Source organism: Caloenas nicobarica, chromosome 3, assembly GCF_036013445.1.
Source record: "Caloenas nicobarica isolate bCalNic1 chromosome 3, bCalNic1.hap1, whole genome shotgun sequence".
NCBI classification, from domain to species: domain Eukaryota; kingdom Metazoa; phylum Chordata; class Aves; order Columbiformes; family Columbidae; genus Caloenas; species Caloenas nicobarica.
In genome coordinates this window covers 81,858,174-81,881,617 of record NC_088247.1, presented here as the reverse complement: position 1 = coordinate 81,881,617, position 23,444 = coordinate 81,858,174, and the positions used below count along the sequence as shown (strand labels likewise).

Below are 23,444 nucleotides of genomic sequence, written 5' to 3'. Positions count from 1 at the left end.
AGTGAAAGTAGTAAAAAACTTCAGAAAAATTAATTTATTTTTAACCTTGCCCCATTTCTCTTCATTTTTTTTCTCATCTTCTGGTAAGGAAATATGAAGTCTGACACTTCAGTGTTTATCTTTTGCATATAAATGCTTGGCAAACCAATATACAAGTTGAAATGCCAAGTGAAAAGTGTTTAAAATAAGAACTGGCTGACTGCTTTCTTTAAAACATACACTTCTAATCTATCAGTAACAAAAAGTAGTACCACCTTAGGAAATACCATCTATGAAAAGCCTTTGGGTAAATTATTGTAAAATGGTGTGACTCACATTTGCAGAGACTAAATAAGGCACACTTTCTATTAACAAGTAATTCCTTTCCATACACAGTCCATATGGAAACTGGGATATAAAATATTCTAAAAACATCGGCCACAGAATAAAAGTGTGTTAAACTAAAGTAGAGGGAGAAGAGGCAAAAAAGCTCCAAAACCAACCCAGGGGTGAGAAAGAAAGATGAGCAAACTAAAAAAGAAAAGGAAATAAAGTTACACATTTTATAAATAATGATCATAATTAAAGTACATTTCATGAAGTAGCAACCTGGTAAATAATCCATCACAGGTGGCATACTGCAATACTTTAAAAAAAGTCTCACCATATCCATCACTTTGCTGCCAATGAAAAACTACAGAAAGTTACTTTGACCATTAATGTTCTAGCCTGCTCCTCGACTTTAGCAGAAAAAACCTTCAAGAACACGAACTAAAGAGTAAAATCTAGTTTCTTGAAGTAAATATTTCTATTTTGGTGGCAATACACAGATTTCAGATTTCTGTCACCTACAGATTAGTCAATCTAGGCTAAAATTTTGAAAACCATAGTACTGTACATTCTTACACCTTTGGGCAACACTTAGTTTTCCATCGAGATTTTTCTCCTTTGACTTCTCAATATCAAGACACCTTCACATCACAGCATCTTGTCTTTCACTAATAAAAGTGGAAATGTAAAATCAAGAAAAAAAGCCTAAAGAGCAACTTCAGATACCAGGTTGAACTATGACTGGAGGCAAAATATTTTCCATGTAAAGGCTTTAGTAAGACAGTTGTTTTATCAAAGATGATCCTTCATTTTGGGCAAAATAATTTATTTTACTTAGAAAACTGTTACTCTTACTGCCAATTTGGGCAAAGTATTTTAATTCCTAAAAGGCAATGAAGAGAGCTTGAATTTGCCAGATCTGAAAGTCAAATCCATCATGCCAAAGTTTTCTGAGGTAAGCACAAACCAAGACATCAAAGGTTTCCAAAGTCTAAACACTGCCTCAGCTGAACAAACAAAATTTATGAAGAGGAAGATTTAAACTTGATGAGACAAGTCAAAATTAAAAATTCAAACCAAAAATCTACCTGTGATTTTCAGGATGGATCGTTTTCAGTCTTAACCTCACTGACCTCCTGGGCGGCAGTTACCCAGTCCTGCCTGTCCCCCTGGGAAATTCTCCTTCATCCCATCAGCTCTGAGTCTGGGTTTGGGTCTCTCTGCTGTTCTTCCTATGGATCTTCCAGTTTCCTTTCCCACTATCCTTTTTCTTCCCTGTCGTATCCTGGACCTTGAGGCTAAAAACACCTTTCCCTAGAAGGGAGCAGCTGGCAGCCACGTTTTTTCTCTTCTTAGTATAGTCATACATAGAACTGGAAGTGAATTAAATGATTGTATCACAATGCCATTGTTCTCTTAAGCTTCAGATGTATTAAAAAAATAGGAGGAAGAGGTTTTTTCCTTATTTAGTTAATGCCTTTTAAAGAAAAATACTTTGCAGCGAGAACCCTCTGGAGGGTTTTTGTTTATTTGATTTTAGAAAAATAGCCTAGTATTTTGTAAAGGAAAGGACATTTTTCTTAAATCATATTCTATAAAAAATACAAGGCGAAATTAACCTGTATTAAGTTGACAGCTAAATCCCTGCAAAGGAAACCAAATTTAGCATTTAACTGTCAGCTCAATTCCAGAAAGATATACTTAATTACATAAAATTAAGTCAGACAGTCAGTAAAACGAAATAGATCCCCAGAGAGCTGCTGTACTGTGATAACATTTGCACCGCACTCCTGCAATAGGAGCAGAATCCATGTTTCTTAACTGTGAGACTGCTTCAGAATGTATCCACTCGCACTGAACATATATGGTATACAAGACACCGATCATATAGTTGTCTAAGGAGAGTTTTCGATGAGTTCCTAAGCCAGAAATGTGATGTCTGCGACAATTGCATAGGGTGAGTAATCTTAAGAAGCGGCCTGTTCTTGTCAAGTCACCCAAACATGGACTTATATCAATCACTTAATAAACATATAGATTCAATCGTGTTAATGTTAAGGCTCGGAAGTAGTTTCATTATCTGTACACCAAGGTCACTCAAGTTGCTAACAGATGTAGGATTATATAAGTGTCTGCAGTTTTCATGTTTGTATTTGTTTGATATGTTCTTATATGGCATTTATTACTTTTTAAACAACAGATTAATTCTTGACATTTTTATAAGCAAAGGGTGACCACAATGCAATATCTGCATGCATATGAAAGCAAACATCATAGCTCTTCTAATACGTGGACCAGACAGTATGGGAAATTTTTCAAAACTACTATTTCATTTCTTTATGCCACATATGCCACACGTGCTCATGTCCATGGGCTGTGATATGCAATATGGTTCAGTCTGAGTCTTTCCTTACCATGGGGTCAAATTGACTTTTTTCTTCTGTCTTCCTGCTTCCCTTCCTTTTTCCCAACTTCACTGGACAAATATTTACAATATGTCATGTCTTGATACCTTGACTTGCTTTCACTAAATATGCTAATCGGAAAACTTTAATCAACTTTCAGACCTGAAACAAGTCTCCCATTTCTTGGATTCAGAGTGGCACAGTAGTTATATGCTTTACCAAAAATGTCATTCAGGTTTGATATCAATGTCCCATTCAAAAATTATGAAGGTTATATATTTTTTAAAAGTCTGTTAAAAAAAAAAATCTGAGAAAACTTCAATAGGTTGTGTGCTAATGAAGCGAGGCTGACTGCTTTCTGTGTGATTGTTCCCAATAACATTCTCTGAGAAAAGCCTTTGAACAAACAAACAAATGTACCTTTCTTGAAGAATTAGTTTGTTTTCCTTCTTCCAGAAGTCTTTGAAGTCAGAACTGAATTCATGCCAAATGCTGAAGAAAGAATGTGGGGACACCTCCTTCTCTCCCATTTTTGGTTTCATACAGAAATAGGCTGCAGTTTCCAAAAAGCTGTCAAAGAAAACAACAACGGCAAGTGTTTCAGCACCCACTGATGCAGATTTTTTTTTCCTTAGTTAACAACAAAATGGCATTTAATCTTGGTAGGAGACCTAAAATAATATAAAAACATAACAGTTGTGAGCTCTTTGTATAGCGATAGATACATGATATAATATGACTCTTCAGCAAAGTTGGGATCTGGCATTTATCATGGGTTTTGTTTTTGACCAAAGTATTTTCCATTTCAAAAGCTAAAACCAACACACTGTCCAAAGCCTTGTAAATCCAGACATCCACACCTGCCCATGTTCTGCTTTTCTGTTGTATTTAAAAATATTTTCAAAACACAGAGTCAAAACCTATAAGGGACTGTACACATAGTTCTTCAAGTTCTGTTACATCTATACCATGACACAATAGGGTAGATAGCTTAGGCTGAAGCCTACACAGAAATGTTAAAACTCAAACCTGCTGTGTACTAAACAATAAAGGATGCAAAAGAATACTGGGCTAGGAGCAACTGTGCTAGAAAACAGGTGCTCATCATAACTCTATCAGAACGATCTGACAACCCCTTCTGAGCACAGCAAAAGTAAAGTAGCATATTAAACATAAAAGCTACACCTAAAGTAAGAACTACTGCTGAAATGGCAAGGTCACATTTCCAACACTGAGTGAAGACTGTGACTGTATTAAATTTAACAAATTTCTGAATTTCAACTGCTGCTATTTTATTTCAAATTTTAAAATATGTAGGAATGTTATAGGAAGCTATAGAGGAATTCTTTCAAAAACTAACTGCTTGATTAACTAGTATTCCATTTTGGTTTTTAAAAAGTTTTGTAAATACTCAAGGTTTTGAGAACATTTTTCTCATCTGAAGTTCAACATTGAAGCCTCTGGATAGTTGTTCTCTTAATGAAAAATTCTATGGAAAGCTGCTTCTTGAAATACAATTGTAGATGCTTTGCTCACCAATCTATTACTCCCCATTGACCCCTACAATAGTTTTCTATGAAACACATACCACAGTGTTAATCAATTTAGTTATGTGAAAAAATGCAATTCCAATTAAATGGATGGAAATATAATTTCAGTCACAGAGGTTGTACCTTCATTCATGGACTATTGTAACTGGAGATTGAGCTTTCACAGTTGTTATAATTTAAACAGTTTAATGGTGACAATAAGATACAAAGATTCAACCATTGAGAAGGGTTAATCTCACAAAATCTCTATGAAACTGTTTGTCCTAGTTCTCAAAACTCAATACACCAGTTGTTTTCTTCAACATGAAAAATGTCTATATAAATTATCCTATTTCTGAATAAAAAAGCCTATAGCTAAGAAATTTGTCATCAGTTTACCAAATTCTACACACGTTTTCCTCTTAGTTCCTAATTCATTTTTCCATCTGCTGATGCAAAATGAAGCTGTTGAGCAACAAAGATGCAGCACAGAAAAATATAAAGAACAAAAATATCCTCACTTTTTAACCCAGTGTGTTGATACTCAAATGTCAACTTACCTGAGTGTATAATTTCTTCAGCTCTCTCACAGTTTGCCTACCATGGCACTCTGTTCTGTAAGTCAGCGCATGGTTAATAAATAAAACGTCTTATATAATGTCTTTTTTTTGTGGCTGGGTTTTGTTGTGTTTTTTCAAACGATTTATAGGTGAATGATACTACTGATTAAACTAAAAAAACCCAGTTTTACTTATTTGCATATTCCCCACAGTTTTATACTGGGGAAAATATTTATTGTCTATCCTGTGGTCTCACATAATCACTCAAAAAGAATATCCCTGACATTGTCAATCAGCTGTACTATGTTTTAAATCTTTTGCCTACTTTCACATATTTTCAAGTTCTTGCAAGACTGCTTACTTATCAGGGAGATCTTCTGGTTTTCTTCCCAGCCCCTTCCCTCAGACTTATAGCTCTGGAGCTGGCTAGTGGGGAAATCATATAAAAGGCTTGTTTGATTTTTCAGAATGACCTGGCAATATTTTTGAAGGAACATAAGGAATACAGGAAAAGAGAGAAATCTGGAGGCATCAGCTGAGTCAGTGGCTTATTTTTAAGGAAACTCTTTGGATGAAGGTCATTAATGATTTACAGAACATAGAAAGAACAGAAGTTCAAATAAGAAACATTGTTCTGAGAAATGTGTCTTCAAATCATTCTGCAAATGACAATAATGTGAAAAGAATTTGACAGTGAATTGCCATCCTAAATAACATTTTTAAATACGAGGTAACAAGCTAAAATTCCCTCACAGGAAAACATCTCAAGAAATACCAAGACAAGATAAAGTGGTATCCATACTGTACAGGAGAATGCTCAAAAAAATTATTAAGAGCATGAACATTTATTGGAGATGCAAAGGCTTCCATTACTCTTCTATTATTCCAACTATCCTCCGGGAGCAAAAGAAGATAGCCAATGTCTTTGTCTTTTCCTCTGGTGACTGAAAAAATCTTCGAGGACAACTTGTATAACTAGTACAACCTTATACATGCATACAGATGTGTCTACCAGCTATAACTTAATTTCCAGGTTTATAGAGAGAGGAGAAATGCTCAGCCAGGTTGCTTGCCTCCCTGGCAGTTACTTTGGGAGGTAAGGGAAATAAGCTGTTTGTGAAATGTGAAACAGCAGCAGCATACCAGGTTGTCATTGTTAATATGTCACACCTTTCTAATGACTGATAACAATGCTCAAGACATCAGCTGCAACGCAGTAAGGCTTCAAGGCACAAATCTCCATGAATCAAGAGTTTTGTCTATATGTACAGATCAAACAGTCAAGACAGTTACCATATTTTTTTCAACCAGAGAGGTCTCCCCTGATTTAGCAGTTAAGTCTCTCAGAATACATTTAGAAGACATATGGAAACCTGCTTGCTATACATTTGATTCTGTCACTTTTGTAGCGTAAGACAAAGTGGCATAACTCACACATGAAATATAAAGCAAATAAAGTGAATCCAAATGCATCAAATAATAAAACATATACAGCAATAAATCCTCTGTATTACCATGCTCTTTAAATATCTGATTTGGAAATGTTTATGTTATGACAAACTAGACATATCTCAAAGCTGACTCCAGGAGGGGACACACATTTTAAATACAAAGAGAAATTTGGGTGTTATTGCCATAACCCCAAGAGTAGATACCATCCTTCCAGATTTCAGCCAGGCAGCAAATACCTTTTCTCTGGTGCTTTTCAGTGGGGCAGCCCATGCAAATTTTCCTGTTGGTCCTTCAGCAGACTTTGAAACAAAATAGCTACAAATATCATTGATACTGTTCCTGACTATATGTACAGGCACACAGACATTTTGAGTCAAATAAGGGACTAAATTCAGGAGGCTGTTGTTCCTATAACCAAATTACTTTCTGCATCATATAGCCTTGGGAAACTCCTCTGACCACTGAATTTCATTTCACCTATTTGCAAAATGAAACATTTATTACCAAACAGGTATTGCAAAGCTTGTTTAGTGTCCATTTCTCAAGTGAAAAGGTTGTCTGTACTCTTAGCAAGTGTCTTTGAAGAAAAGAATGTGCATTAGAGAAGAGATAGCAGTCATGGAAGAGGGAAAGGAGGGCATGTGAGTTATTTTCAGGGATTAAAAAAGGTAAAGAAGGTCACTGGTTTTGGTTCAAACGGCCTGACTTTTCAAGTATGATTAAAAATAAGGGAGTGATGTTCACACCACTGTCTTATCCTGACATGGCAGAAGTCAGAATTCTTTTAAACAGATTTCAGTCTGGGTTTCATATCCTTCATGCTGGCCCTAAAGGAGAATTAAATAACATGAAATCTCTCAAAATAATGGAAGAGTTGCTCAACCCTGACAAGTAAGTAAGGAAATAAGATCAAGAAAGATGGTTAGTTCTTTTCTCATCTTCTAATTTCCTTCATTCAAGTGTTTGTGTAATTCAGAAAAATCACTGCATACTAAGACAACTGAACTCACAGCTTACTCAAATCTGGAAATCTGATGAATGAATCACTGGACTTTTCTGTGTGCTCCCTTGTGTACAACTATGAGACTATGTAAATGATATTTCTATTTGGAGGGAATGAAGGAATGAATGCACTAACAGCCAAACCAAATTTAATCACATGAGGAAAAAAAAGAAGCCATTCACATAGCTAATGGCTCATTGACAGCATTTCTAACTAATAGAGCTGATCCATTAGGAATATTTTAAGAGCAGCTATGGATTATTCAATTTTTTTTCCATTCCATTCTGAAGCCAGTTAGCAAGTTGTTGCAGACGACGATTCCAATTCATGTCTGCTGTGTGCAATGCATTGGCCAGTTTATAAATATGTACAACATATATTTGCACGCAAGCATAAATGTATATGAATGTATGCAGTGGGTCAAGCAAAAGGAGAGGGAGAGGCAACAGAGCAGCTGGCAACTACAAAAAATACTACTTCTGCTCAAAAAAAAGGCAATAAAGAGGCAAATCAACAACAACAATACTAAGCAATGGATAGCAGTCATTTCATGTCAGCATCATTTGATCAGCCTTCCATGGCCAAATAAATAGCAAAGTAACCGTAGGTACAGACATGCCCTGCCTGACCTTTTTGAGAAATAATGAACACATGCAGAAACACTCATGCATGTGGCTTCCACATACAGCAAACCAAATCACCTGCAAGAGTAAAGGTTTGTTTCAATATGGATTTAAAAGCAGAAAAAATGTTTCTGCAGTTCTGGAAGAGAGATTCTGTACTGTTTAACAGATTTTATATTTTGCTTGAAGTTCAAACCTGGATATTCTCAACTACTTGGGTTTGGTTTTATAAATTGTTAAGCATCACCTATGTATGTACATTTGAGATTAAGAACAGGTAGTCTTACTCATGGTACTGTGTTAGTTTTGTGAAGCAGCTGTGTTTCAGAAGCAGTTCTGAGTTAGGCAGGAGCTGTTAAGGTACATTTTAGTTTGATTAAAGTCACAAGTAAAATTTAGAACTTAACACAGTCTACCAAAATTGTCAAGCTAGCAATACAACCATGATAGCCGCTGACTCACTTCCTCCCCCACCACCCCCCCAACAGGGGAGAGAATCAAAAGGGAAGGGAGAAACTTGGATTGAGATAAACACAGTTTAATAACAAAATACTAATACACTACCAGTAAATAAATAGATATAAAATAGAAATAAAAGATATTCAAGGCAATTCTTCACGAACTCTGTCCACAACTGAGCAGCCAGTCCCAGAAAGCCACACCTGGTCCCAAAGACGATCGCAGAGAGACAGCAGAAGAGAAGAAGAGGAAAAAGACAGAAAAGCCCAGAGGTCTCTACAGGATGGCAAAAGGCCGAGTCAAACATCCTGACCGAACTCCTCCAGCTCGATAGCAAGAGCAAGCAGGAGAAAGCAGAAGAGCAAACTGGAAGGTCCCAACTCCCCTTAAATAATTAGCATGACACTAATGAGATGGAATACTCTTATTGATCAATCTGGATGTCAGTCAAGCTCTGCCCCAACTCTGCCCTGTCTTCCTCACTGCCTCACACCTCTGGACAGAGTGCTCAGAATGTCCTTGGCTCTCAGACGAGAGCAATTAAAAACATTAGCTCTGTGTTGGGGTGTTATCTCTTGTTCTCAAACTAAGTCCAAATAATGAGCGTGCTAGCTATGAAAAGAAAGGTTTCTAACTGCATGAAGAAAATTAACCCATTTTCAGTCAAACCAGCACAAAAAGAAAGAATGTAGAAAGCGGAAAAGAGACTATATGTGCCTCCTACTACTTTAAACCTGATGGGAGTTATATTTAAAGGTAAACTGGGTTGGCAAGCCTATAAGCCTGTTCAGAGCGCTGATCCTGAATTGATAACTATATAGGGAAGATGAGCACAGTCTATAGGTAACAGTACTTGCTTTCTGGAAAAGCTAACCGTATGAACTGTCGTGTTCATTCTTATTTTATACAGAGGAAAAGACTTTGTATGTGTTTTCAACATCTGAAAGCTTTAACAAGAATTAGTCTTAGGACAGAATACCAAGCAGGTCAACAAAGTCACACAAAATTATATAAAATTAATCAGAACCAGCATCCTGGTTATTGAGATAGCAAAAGACACTGAGGAAATTTATTACACACAGCATCCCAAAAAGCCTCTAATTTTCTATTGATGTATTTTGTTGAGAGTCCTCTCTGTACTACAACTTTGTATCACTTTCTTCACCTTTAATTTTTAAAATATCATTGCCTCTTCTCAATGCTGTCCCCTGTCCTGCATAATTAGAAGTGAGAAAACAAAAAATAAACATAGGTTCATTTAAAATGTCTAGTACTTAAATGCTGGTAGGGAACTTATTGGGTTCCTTCCCTCCTCCTCCTTTTATTTTTTGTTTTTAAGGAGGAAAAGTATCTTCATTACATTAAAAAAACCACCCTGAGATAATATGCCAGCTCAAGTCAACTGCCAGAATTCTTGATCTCTTCTTTCATTCGCCAATCTATATTGTGTAACTACAGATTTTGTAATATTCTTCCCTAGAAAACAAAGCTCTCAAGAGATTTTTCCTTTCCTCTAAAAAAAACCTGCCAAACATTTGCAATGTTTTGAATCCTAAGTCATCTCCCTCATCTGTAGTCCCTTGCCTTCTATAAATTCATATTAAACAGAAAAGTGTTTTATTGCTCCAACTAGATGAAAATTAACAGTTTAATCAACAAAAAATAAAAATCACTCTATTTTTGAGGTCCCATTATTTCCCCACAGGAAACGCCTAACATGAAGAACAAGGAATTATCTTTTGACTGGCCAGTCTGCCTTGCTCACGAGAATTTTGACACCCCTCCAATACTAGGAATGCTTTACAACTTTAATATTCATCAATAACGATCAATATTATCTGTTGTACACATTGATTAGTAACACAAATGCACAATTTACATCTTTTTGCTTTGTGCCTTTGTCTCTGACAATTGTAACAGGCTACTCAGAGAAAAAAGCAAAGATTTTTTAGCAGGACTCTTCTAATGTATTTTTAATTTGAATGTGCTTTCTCTTTTCATTTTAAAAAGACAATTTTAAAGTGGTTTAACTTTCTCTCAAAAACTTGGCTGGTGGTATTTACATTTCCCTAGATATGTTCCTGTTAGCTGCAATCCACCATAATCTGCATACTTTGCATGAACATGTAGGTTCTCTTTCTCAGATTTTAATGCTTTTACTTTTATGTTAGTGTGGATATCATGTCCATGTATCACAGCTAAGCTGTTATGTAGACACATGGATAGCTTTGTGCTAAACTGGGCATATATAATACAATATGAACATGCGTAAAACAATGTCATCTAATTGTGTGCACTGGAAAGTTAGGGTCAGTAACCTATCCAAAAGAAAACTATTTTTTCTCTCAAAAAGGCTAATATATGAGCTTCAAACATATTAAATAACTCTCAGCCAGTTGAATTTGAAGAAATAATAAGGTGCCAGTAGACACAGGATACAGGGGTAGAATGAATTTCAACAGCAGTGATCTGACATGCAAGCTGCCAGGCTGAGCGCTGTAAGAAACATCCAAATGCCTCATGTTGAAGCCCAACTTGTCTCCGTATGTTTCTATTAACACAACCCGTCCACACTGTCTACTTCAACAGAGACCTTCTGAGCAATCATTATTACTTAAAGAGGTTATAATCACATATGAAGGTAATGTAACCGTTGTGTACTAAATATTGCATTAGAAGTTTTATTATGTTTTCTCAATTTATTGATGTCAACCTCAGACTTGTAATCTGCCTCTTCCCATGGTATGGCTCACTTTTACAACTGAAATTCATGCACAGTCAAGGTTGGAGTTATATAACAAAATAAGAAGTCATTTGCCTTAAACCTAGAGGGGATTATTTAGATATCTAGACAGAAACCACACAGATGCTTTGCCAGATTTCATGTATGTATAATATTAACTCACAGTCTAAGAATACAATCTAGCATACATTAAATTGTATACATGTGCATTTACAGAAACACAGTCTAAAAATAACAAGCAAAATGAATATACAGGTCTGATTGGGAGTATTGTCATGTACTCGTTCTATTTTGGTGCTAAGTTAAACTTAGGTGTCAGTTTCTATTCTTTGAAAATTATAGAATAAAATTGCTTTGAAATACTTAGGTATTATAGAACCTCCTAGCATTTTAAATGTTTTGTGATGCTGTTTCATCTTAATCTTTTGGGGTTGCTCTGAAGAACATTCTTACTTAATTCAATGAACAAGACCTCTCTCCTTAACATGCATGAACACAGGATTCCCTGCTATCATCAAAAGCCAGCACATGTGTGAACAGAAGAAATCCAGCCTCTGGAGAACACAGAAGTGTTCATGGGGGCTTTCATATTCTTAGAGTCAATTACAATAAAATTGGAATTGATAGAAAGATTGTAATAAATAACTGTATCACTTTGGATATGCAAAGCGTCAATACACATCTAAGCAAAGCTAAATAAACCATCCTGCTTTGGACTAAGAACACTCATGTCTGGAGGAGCTGTCCCATCCCTTCCAATGATTACACAAAGACTTTGTGGTGTTTCTGGTTTGAGGTCACTGCTACCCTAGTTGTTTCCTTTAGAGTGAAGAAGGAACTTTTACCTCCTCAACATACTGATTAAGGTAGAACTGTCTTTCAGGCACCAGTTTAGAAAAGAAGAGGGTAGAATTTCTCCCACAAGAAACTTTCATTTAAGACACAGTGCAGAAGGGTTCTTGCACACTAATGCTGTTTCAGGATCTAGCTTTGTGAAGGATGATGACACAAGGTAGCAAGGCCGGGGAAGAGTAGAGACAAAAATTTTTTTTCTAGTCCCTTAATATTTGTATATGAGAAGCATAGTGGGGCTTCAGCAGTAGGCTGAGGCAAGGCCTGTTCTGTGGAGGGGCTGATGGCAGCATTTCATCAGCTGGAAATCATTATGAAAGGAATAATCTATGTTGTATAAGTTATTACTCGATAGTTCCCAGATGAGGTAATGCAATTATGACCTAATTAAACCACATCTCTGCCATTCTGCTTTTTTATTTGCATATACATGACAACAGCAATATAATATGATAATCCGTAAAGTAAACCTTAAAATACGGCAAGGAAGAAAGCAACAACTGTACTGGCAAGTCAACATAAGAGAGAAAAAGCAGAAGAATTATCCACTTTCAAGTCAGAGTCATTGCAAATGCAGTCACTATACTGTGAAGGTCTTAGGATACAATCTAACTAAACAGCTCAGGTAGACAATATGATGAAGAAAACCCCACTGAACATAATCAGAAGCCAATGCACAATGGCGAGGCACTGGAGCTAATCACACTTACACTCCTGCACACAAGCATTTTACTTTAGCTGTAACAGCTCAAGAGGCATATCTTGGATTTTTGAGGATTGCTCAGTGAAACCACCTGCTGGACATAAACTGGAGGTGAAAACAAGGTGCCACATTTAAAGATTTTAATTTCAGTATTTTTTTCATTAATTTTAAAAGCTATGTGATTCTTCTATTTCTTTCAATCCTGCATTTAATGCTTTAGCACTAGTTTTGCACATGATCAGATCTCAGTTATTTCAACTATAATGTTAGCAGGGTGTTACTTAGCTGTATTGTTATCAAGTTTACTTTGCTGTGTAACTGTATTTGCACCTTAAACTAATATCCTTTATCTTTGACTGTAAGATCTAAGAATAAGTTGTCTACATAAACTGTAGAATAAATTGCATAAAGGTGAGTTAAAGTTGCAGAATATTAGATTTCTGAATTGTACCCCAGTCTGTTAAAAGTTATATTACCATTTTTTCATACTAAAAGTGAATGCCATTAAACGCAAACTAATTTAAAACTAATAAACCACAAATTTTTAAGCAAGCAGACCAACACCTTCAAAATAAAAGATACTTACAGACAAAAATCAATAATGCAAATGGTTAAGGACTTTCAGTCATTTGGCAAATATTTTCAGAAAAGGAAAAAGACTTCACCTTTCAGTGAAAGATCAATTACCCATATTTCAGAAGAGACCCTCTGACATAACTAAACTGCTGGCTAATTTTCCATTACTGCATATTTACAGGCCTTGATATTTTTTCAGAGACAGGATACTAAACTAGAATGATCCAATCTGTTTATCAGTCTGTAAGCTGCTTCTATACACATTTCCTTTGCTCACCAAGTATTTACTCTTGCTGATGCAACTAATGTATACCTACAGTCTGGAATGTATTATGATGAGCAATTCAAGTCTGCATGCTGGGAGCCACACAGAGAGAAGAGAGACCTAACAGCAATGGAACCAACAAAGGATGAGTGGCCAAAGAGTAGTGAAAGATGGAGTCCAACCACATATTCTTGTCTTTCACTTAAAAGTGTGCTGGGTTGTTTTTTTTTTAACTACATACCTCTCTTCATTCTGAGCTTTTCACCACTTTATTTCAATCATTAACTCAATTTTCACTTTAACTTTACAGTTCACTTTCGGAAACAATCCAAACCATTGTGTGAAGGGTAGCGAGGCCGGAGGAACATTTACTGTTTTAAAGGATTACCAGACTTACGTGCTACATTTCTAGGTGTTGCTTTTCAGCAGTGCCATTGTACTATACCTTCTGCTATTTCTCTAGGTGTCATCAACTTGTCAGCTCATAAGCAGGTGTAAAGCTTTGTTCCTCACAAGTTTCATGTTCAGTGAAACCAATGGAAGCCTGCGAAGAGTGTTGTGGTTTTTTGCAGGGAATTTAAAGGTAAACATTTCTCTTCAAAATTAATGTAATTTGTTGCTACAGCAGAGAAAGCAACAACACATTACTAAATGGATTATTAAAAGTCCTGAAAACAGAAGAGATGCCTGGGAGGCTGCACTCAGGAAGCACTTAAAAGCCTAGAAATCACCAGAATGTGCGAGTAATGGGAGCAAATTATAAAATAAACCAAATAAAAATATCCTGAGACAGGAAGATGAGTGTTCCATACCCAGCCACACATATCCTAAATTCCCAAGTTGATACTTCTGTCAGAAGACAGAAAGTCCTATGTTTGGCTTTTGATGAAACAAATATATATTATCACATTCCATTGAGATTTACTAAAGAACGTATTAAATTCTCAGATTTGAAGAATCAGTGAGGTACACAAAGCTATGAGAGTGAGCAGCATTTCTGTCTATCCAGCCCTCATCAGGCATCATAGCAGGAAAAATGAGCGAACAGTTTTCCCCCAAATCAAGTCACCATTATATGGGACTGTTGTCTTTGTGACTTATGTTTTCACTTCAAGCAGGGTTAAATGATCTGAAATATTAGAAATAAAAGGATCTGTAGCCTTCTTAAGAGATTCTCAGCATACATTGCCACTTACATGAGTGCACTATGACTAAACATAAACTGAGCAATTTTCAGTGCTACTGCACTGAATTTAGAATTTGATGCTTCATTCTTTGACTGAGAGATAGCAGGAAGAACTGAAGATCATCTGACTATGTCTCAGGTCTAAAACACATCTCCAGTTCAATTTGTGAATGATTCCCAAGGTCTTATTCCAAGAAGAGATGAATCATTGCAGGTAGAGGGGAAGAAAAAGATCTTCTTAACTATTTCAGTGGAAGAGAGATCAGTGTTACAGTATGGATTTATTTTCTTCTAAAAAAGGACCCTAATCTGGAAGCCTTCCAGTGAGATCAGAACTTAATACTGGGTAAGGTATTACAAGAAAGTAATAAAGCTACAACCTGTTCTTTCATAGTTATTAAGCTGAATTGAGGTAGCAAGGTAGAATATTAGAACCTTCAGCTTCACTGAATGCTATTTCTGGTAACTGTAGTCAGGTTGTACGGTTGTTGCTTCTTCAGGAGTGAGGTGCAAGAAGAGAACTAGCTGCTTTCTGATTCTAAATCGGCAAGGTCTTATTGCTGCTGTTGCAATTGCCCTTTGTCCTAGCATGGTTAACAAGACATCAGTGATCATATTGCTTCTGACAATAACTTAGATGCAATCTTGGTTCCTACTTGCTGTGGATAGTGTGATCAAACTCTGGCTCATTCTAAAATTTTATTAAGCGTACCTGGAAACAATAGTGTTTCTAATTTTTTCTTCCTGTTTTAAAAAAAGTCACATAATGAAAGATTACAGATATATTAAACTAGGGAAATGAAAATACAGAAAACAGAGAATGTGTTTGTTGCTCCATGGAAAATGTACTTCCCAATTTTGAAAGGTGACAAATTTTAATTATAAAGTTTAAATATTATATACAGCTGTGTGAATTGGACATATAGCTATGCATCTTGGGACAAAGGACATAATCTGGAATTTAAAAAGTGCCAAATTGTGTAATCCTAAAATATAGAAGCATCTCTTTCCCTCCTACTCCCCTCCTTCTCCTCTTTTACTTCTTTCCCCTCCCCCCAAAACAGTGGTTTTTACTTTAACTTGTCAAGTATTTCACAGTTTCTCAAGTATTTAGCAATGAGGATCTAATTGGAAAGTGCCAGGTTCTTTTTTATTACACTTTATCAATATTGTTAAGGGAATGATGTAATTGTTTGGGGTTTGGTGAAGACATTCCATGTCACTTCAGTGTTAATACCAGTCTGGAGCCTTCCTTGTCTGCCTGCGTAAGCTAGATAAACACAGACCTGTGTGCTTTCTTCTCATCTCAGGATACTTACTCAGAAAGATCTTGGAACATATGCCTGTTGCGAGCTAAACATTTCACTTTTCATTTTATCCATGTGCCAGAAATCCATTCCTTGGATAAACACTTTACATACTGACACTCTTAAAGTCACTAAACACGATAAATAAAGAGAGAATACATCATTTCAAAAGCGATTAAACATTTTCTCACTTGTGACAAATGAACAGCTATACACTGTATGGAGTCCCTGGAGCAGACATTCCACTTTCTTTGTCTTTATTTTGCGTGGAAGATTAACTTTCCATTTCAGCTCATCTATTGCACAATTGAGCTTTTCTAAAATACACATTGCTGCATTTTCCCCAAATCATTATTCATTTTAGAAACATTTTTGTTGTTATTGCTACAAGAGCTTTTTTTTTTTTTTAGACTTTCGTATTTTTATGGAGATATCAGCTTTATAACTTGGGCTAAAGTTATCTGCTTCAAAAAAGAAAATCCAAGCACATTAATCACATTAATTTTGCTCCATCTAATCCATCACTTCTCCTTGCGCTGCTTGCTTGTCTAGTCATCCTAAGCATTGCTGTTGTACCTATGATTAGCCAAATGTAACTAATCTTTTATTTAGCTTTTTAAGCTCTCATGTCTTTTTTCACCCACCCGCTGCCAAAAAAGAAACCAAGCATTTTATTTCTAAGCCCTATTAAACATCTTTGTGAAATAAATACTCATAATACTAAAAGCTATAGCATGAAGCTATCTTCAATATTTTAATAAATACCACTTATCTGATTAAGAATTTCAGTGGGAAGGTAAAAGGAAGAAAGAGAAATGTAGCCTACATAATAGTAAAAAATGACTTTGCCCTAATGTTATCGTAGCATAATTCCTCATGTGTTCTACAGAAGGTTTTGCATGTGATATTATCCTTGCTAGATACCCACAGTAAAAAGGAACAACGAAGCTCAAATTTCTTCTTTGACAAGCTACTACGCAAAAGGAGAAGAAAGAATTGGAACAAGTTGGAAGTAGCAGCCCAAGCTGAATGAGAATCCAGGGAGCGGTTTGCTTTCTTCCCCCATATCGTGGATACTAGATCTATCAATAGGAAGTTTTTGATACAATGTTTCTGGTGCAGTCAGAGGGCGGAGTGCGGGGGAAGAATGGAGAGTCAATTAGACACCAGAAGACAGTGACAAGCCACAAGATTTCTGAACAAATTGCAGAGTCCCCTTCCCATTAGATATCTGTCAGCTTTGGACATGTAGTCTGATTCATTTTCCACAGGAGAAAGAGTTTCCTTAAAAGAGTGGTCAGAGATCATACAAATCTTTCGTCCTAACAGCAGTTTCTTCTCTCAAGTTTTCATTGTGAAGGAGATTTCTAAGGATAAGAATTATGTAACTCAGCAGTTAAACAAACCTAAGAAACGTCAGAAATGCCTTTCATTTACTTGAGCAGCAGGTACAATACTAAGCCAAAGCAATTCTCGCTGTTTCGTTTTTTCGACCACGATCCTGCATCACTGCTTTGCCACTCAAGGACCTACCATGTTCTTACAAGGGAGAAGGGACCTTCCTGTGGCAGAGGAACATCCACTGTCTTTAATACCTGGCCCAAGGGAATAGACAGAAAACCAGAAAACATGGTGCTGTACCAGGAAAGATGTCAACTGCTCTGTGGCATTACAGAAGGTAGCATATTTGGGCATCAGAGCCACAGAATGGCTAACAAACCACAGTAAAAACTAGAAACTTTTATAGTGGTAATATTTTATTGGAATCCTATTGAAAGTCTTCCCAGCTCTGGGAATGTATAATGAATATATTCATTAGCTTATATGCAGTGGCAGTTGTAGCTATTACAAAAAGAAGATGCTATTTTTAGTGAAAGGAAAAGAAACGCAGACTGTCAGTCTTACTAAGTCTGGACTATAAACAGTGTGTGTCACATTTTGATTTTTTTCTGGGAGAGATAAAAATCTGTCTCATTTAGATGCTGCTTCTGGAGAACACTGCCAAAAAAATCAGAAGAAACCACAAGTTGTGCAATGCGGTGAGGTTCCCAATTTTGAAAACTCTCTCAATTGCACACATCTGTAATGAAATTTAATGAGGTATTTTGCTTTTTACCACAAAAAACCCTATTTAAACATCTATTAGCAATTCTACAAAGGAAGTCACATTTAATTATACATATCATTCGTATATTAAAAATCAGACTTCCATTCTTTATTTTAAAGCAGACATGTTATAAGCACAGGAAGTGGTACCTAATGAACAATAGTTGTCTGGGGCATCCTACGTATCTGTCAAATCACCATGATTCTGATGTAGCATGAACAGTTTTCCCTCAGTCCAAATGGTATATTCTGAATTTATTTTTACATGGTACCTGTATTTTCTAAAATACAGAAGTCATGTGTAATATTTCTCTAAAGGTAGGCTTCGTGTCTATACTCCTCCTTTTTTTTTTCCTAATTGTCAAATTAAAATTTACAACAAATAAATGTGGTTTTTTGAGAGCATTTCTTTCACTGTTCAAAAATATGATAATGCTGGCTGCTAGAGCAACTTCTACCAAAACATATTTTTCATAGAAAGGTTTTGCTGCATTGTTCTTTCTTACCTTTTATGTGCTTCTGTCAGTGACTTCTCTTCATTTTCCTGGTCTATTTTAGCTGTAAGAATACAATCAAAGCATTAGCTACAAGGTGAAAGATAAATATGTTGTTTCAGGATAATGTTCATTGAAAATATGTCACATATAAAATGTATAGAAATAATCTAAGGATATCCTCATGTACATCAATTCTGACAGAAAAAAACCCAACCAAGCAAAAAACTCCAGCAAACAAAGCTACATGAATTTTGTTATCTCTATTAAAAACAAACAAACAAGCAAAACCAAACAACTCAAACCAATAAACCAAACACACCAAAATCAAAACCAACCAAAACAAACAAAACCAAAACTGCAACCACAACTAAACCTCTAAGCAAGTTTTGAAAATAAAAAAAACCCACCTCTTGCAGTAATATAAACAACAACCAAGTCATGAAAGTCACTTAAAAACACACCTTAGAGAATGATTCTGAAAACCTAACAAATATGGGAACTGGTTTACCAAGAGGAGGAAAAGCTGAGTGAAGAGCAGGAAGGATTCAGCCTTGTAGCTTTTCTAAAAGTTGCTTGATAGTTACAAATCCCATTTCCCTATACACACATCAATTAGTGAAGTACTAGAATCATATCAGGCCCCTATTGAAAACTTGAGTTTTTATATGAAGGAAATCATCGTTTGATGATCATGTGAAGGAAATTAGAAATATAAAACTGTTATTGCAACACATTGGTGAAAAAAATATCTATTTTCCATGTGTTCTCTCATTTTCTTTTTTTCTACCCATTTCACTTAACTTAGATGGATATTCTAATACACAAAATCTACAAGAACATGCATATTTGCACCAGTGTGCAAAGTGATAGAACAATCTGCTCTGCACATGTGTGCTTGCTTAGGTGAGATTATACAGTCAGCCAGGTAGCACAACTTAAATCCCATTTAAGATCTGCACACTTTTTTGGCTAATGCTTTTTAGTTCGGAACTTGATTCTCCTTTTCAGTCTGCTGGAGTACTGGCCTGCTAATTTGCTAGAAGAATTCTAGGATTCCTGAGAGTCAGTGGGTTTTGGGACATGAAGAGACTCTGAACTGTCCTGGAAACAAATGTCAATAGTACAGAATTCATATAGAAATCTAAAAAAAGAAGCATAAAACTTTAAGCTCTTTTTCATTCCAGTTTCCCTACATAGCTCTACAATAATAACTCATTAAAATGATTTTTCTACATTATAGATACATCACCTTTGAAAAAGGAAACCCTGAACTTAAATTTGGCAAAAATGAGAAAGGCGATGGAATTATTAGAGAACAAAGATAACTATTTTTCTGTTATTATACAATAAGTTTCAATCAGCAGCACTTTACAACCATACTGTAACACTAAAATAGATATGTGAAATCTGTAGCAAAGGTACACAAATGGAGTTTCCCTATTCTTTCCCCAGTCAGAACAAAGATCAGAGCTATGTCTGATGCTGCAAATGCTTTTTATTAGTAGTAATGTAGTCTGCTGAGCAGGGTGAGTGGTGCCTGGATGCTTTCAGCAGCAAACATTGTATTTAGTAATAATTACTTGAAGACTCAGGCTCCATCATTGTTTTGCTGAAAGTGAAAAAAATCCTAGCAAACCACAGAAAACTTGAGGGAGAGCTGGCTAAATGTTCTCAAGGAAATTCAAGAGCACGTGAAGCCTGCCTGATTGCAGGTTTCAATACTGACTTGAAACTCAGCCCAGATTCTTCAAAAGGTTTGTGAGGGCTCACAACCCTTTTGAGTGAACCTGGGCCCAGTGTTGAGTGAATCTGGGCTGACTTACAGTTTTTCTTGAAATCCTTGTCTTGCTTTGGATATGAAACCAGGTGAAACCTGGCAGCTTTGACAGAATTTTATTAATATTTCTTTTTCTCTTCATACTTCAATCCTGAAAGTGAAGGTATGACTTGTAAAACCATATGGTGTAAGAGAAGAAACTGCACGCAAAGTCCTTGGATGAAAGGAGATCCGATATCTAATTCCGCATTAACACTTCCACTAAGTATCTGCAGATACAACTTTTAAAATAAATAATTCTATTACCAAAAAAATGTAATTTGTACTCCTCTCTGTTAAACAACACTTGAAAATGGAGAGTAGAATGTTCCATCTTAGGACAGTCTTTTAATACACCCATCATATTTGTAAGATACACGTCTTTTTGTAATTTCCAGCATTGATTGGATATACCATCATCTGAGCTGTCTACTTTTGGGTTTTTTCTTCCTTATTTCATCTGTTCTGCACATGCTTACAAACAATTATTTACCAGCCCGCAATGGAGCAAATATTCCACAATTTACTTTTTGGAAGAGTTCTAGCACAACATACTCTACTAGGCTTATCAAAGCACATCAGAATGCCCCTATTCTGGAACAAGTTTTGTTTCAATTAAAAAGGAAATTTACTATGGTCCAGAGAGGAAGAAAGAAAAGAAAAAAAGTACTTTGTATATCTGTACTTTTAATCATTTAATAGAGAATGGGTATTACACAATGAAAAGAATCTTGAGAATCCCTGAGTGATACAGGTGCATTTTTTAAAAAAGTAATAAGTACATATGCATAAGGCAGCTACTATACTCCCAGAGAGAAATTTCATCCTGCATCAGGTCACCTCTTGGCATTAAACAGAGTCTTGCAAGGAAAGAATTTTCTCTAAAACAGAATTCCCTTGTAGTCTGCTTCAAATGTGTGATGACACTTCTAACCCTTTTGCATGTTATTAAAACGATATCATTCACATGTAAATCTGACTTGCAATCCATTTGCTTTCTCATTTTTCTAGACATAAAAAGTTAAAGAACAGTATGAAAACAAGACGACAGGTGGCACCAGTGAAAGAGAAGAAAATATGGAAGGTACACTGAGAGATCTGTTCCTGTCCAAAGAAAATATTCAGATGACTGTTTTTGCACTAGTATACAGTAAACACGTGAAAGCTGTGGACAATGGCTACTCAAATACATGTAGTGATCTCTAAGCAGCAAGGGAAGGTCTCCTGTTGTCAAAAATAGAAAAGCCTTACTATAGACTGCATACAATGTTGAAGCAGCTGGAAATTCCTATAACTTCTGGAACTGGCCACTAATATTATTACCTGATATTAGTTCTTATCGGTATTTTGCTCTGTGCTAATCACCCCACTGGTAAAATTCTTTCAAATCATTTTTCCTGTTTGAGTAGGGGACAAAAAAAAAAAAAAATTCAAAGATATGACAGATTCAGTTGAAGTGTCTCAGAGTGCATTAGACTCTATCATTTCATTCAATATAATGCATCTTTACAGTCACTTCCTCCTCCAAAGCAGTTCGTCATGACTGTAAAGAGAGTGCCTGAAAGGCACCAGTTTGGCATTCTTCCTTCTTGGCAGCCTGCATCAATTAAGTGCTAAGTACCAGCTGAAAGCTGTCCATCTCTGGAGAACGGTCTTGGGGAAAAAGTGTATTTCCTTTCACAAAAGGGAATTTCTCCGACGGGTGAAGTAAAAAGGAGAAACTTTCTACCTGTTCCACAGTGATCCTACCATGGCAATGGCTGATAGGAAAATTGTTCATTTCCAGTGATACCATGGCAGCTGAGCACATCTGAGCACTCCATTCTGCCACTAAAATTTCTCTCTATCTTCAAGAAGCAAGATTACGTCAGGAAATCTTATTTTCTTTGAAAAACATTAAAATAAGTCCTATAGTCATCCAGCAGCCACATCTGCTTTCATATATATTTGGAATCCACCAGCTCACCATTGCAGCAACTGCTCACAGGCTTTTCTGGCAAGTGTAGGAACTCCCAGTCTTGGGTTAGTTATCTTTCCCAAAATGAAATATTCCGTATTTTATTGACTCATCATCTTTTCTCCAATCCCTGCTAAAGCTAGTTTTCTTGATCCTTGACTCTAGCTTACTAAACCACCTCCAAATACACTGTTCCAAATCTATTAAAAGACTATATCATACCAGGAAATACTAGTCCCTATATTTTGTATAATGGACCAGGAAGCAGGGGTAAAACTTAGGTTTATATCTCTGCCTGCGTACACTGAATATGTTGTAGGGCTTTTTATGCAACTCTCATAATCCTGAAGGCATATATATTCTGTAAAATCTACGTAAAAGAACATAGTTGAAAAATAACCTCAGGTCATACTGAAAAACATTGCCATATCAAAAAAAGAACATTTTAGAGTGAAACTGACCCCTCACAGAGCAAAGCTGCCTTAACTACTATTTGCAACTTATACTGAATTAATTATCTTTTCACTTTTTTCTTTTGAAAACATCTTTAATGCCTTCTGTTGGATAATGTTCCACTCTTTGCCTGCTTTTTCCATTAAAATACCTTTAGATTATTTAAAGATAGTCTCCCTTTAGAGCAAGGTCTATGTTTCCTAAATACTTGATATATTTGGTCAAAATTCAAGTACATTCCTTCCTCCCTACGTCATTGCTTACCAAGCAGGACTGTACTATATCCAAGACTCTTCAATCAATTCTTTTAAGTACAGGGTATATGTATTTCTTCAAAATTTACTCTCATCAGATGTTCTAATTTCTACCTTATCACTTTTTACATTTGCTTAAATTTACCATTTGATGTTTTATAATTGGGGCATAAAACTTGATTTCATGCAATTCAAAATGAGCTTTCCAAGAAGGCCTCAAACGAAGCCTAATTAACTTAATTCACGAAAGCTCTGTACTTATCAGCATATACCCACATTCCAGAATGATACAGGCCATTGTTCCATGTGTTTGCTCTTCCAATTCTTTTAGAGTCCTGCAAAGATTACATTTAAACTTTTGCAAAGGCACATATATGAATAACCATAAT

At 35.9% G+C, this 23,444-nt stretch overlaps 1 protein-coding gene across 1 annotated transcript in view; it reads right to left on the bottom strand.

The window, feature by feature from the left end:
* FMN2 (formin 2) overlaps positions 1-23,444 on the bottom strand; it is a 155,906-nt gene that overhangs the window by 13,185 nt on the left and 119,277 nt on the right. The window contains 2 exon segments of the mRNA XM_065632449.1: positions 3,135-3,284; positions 18,585-18,636. Of these exon segments, the coding sequence (XP_065488521.1) occupies positions 3,135-3,284; positions 18,585-18,636 (202 nt within the window).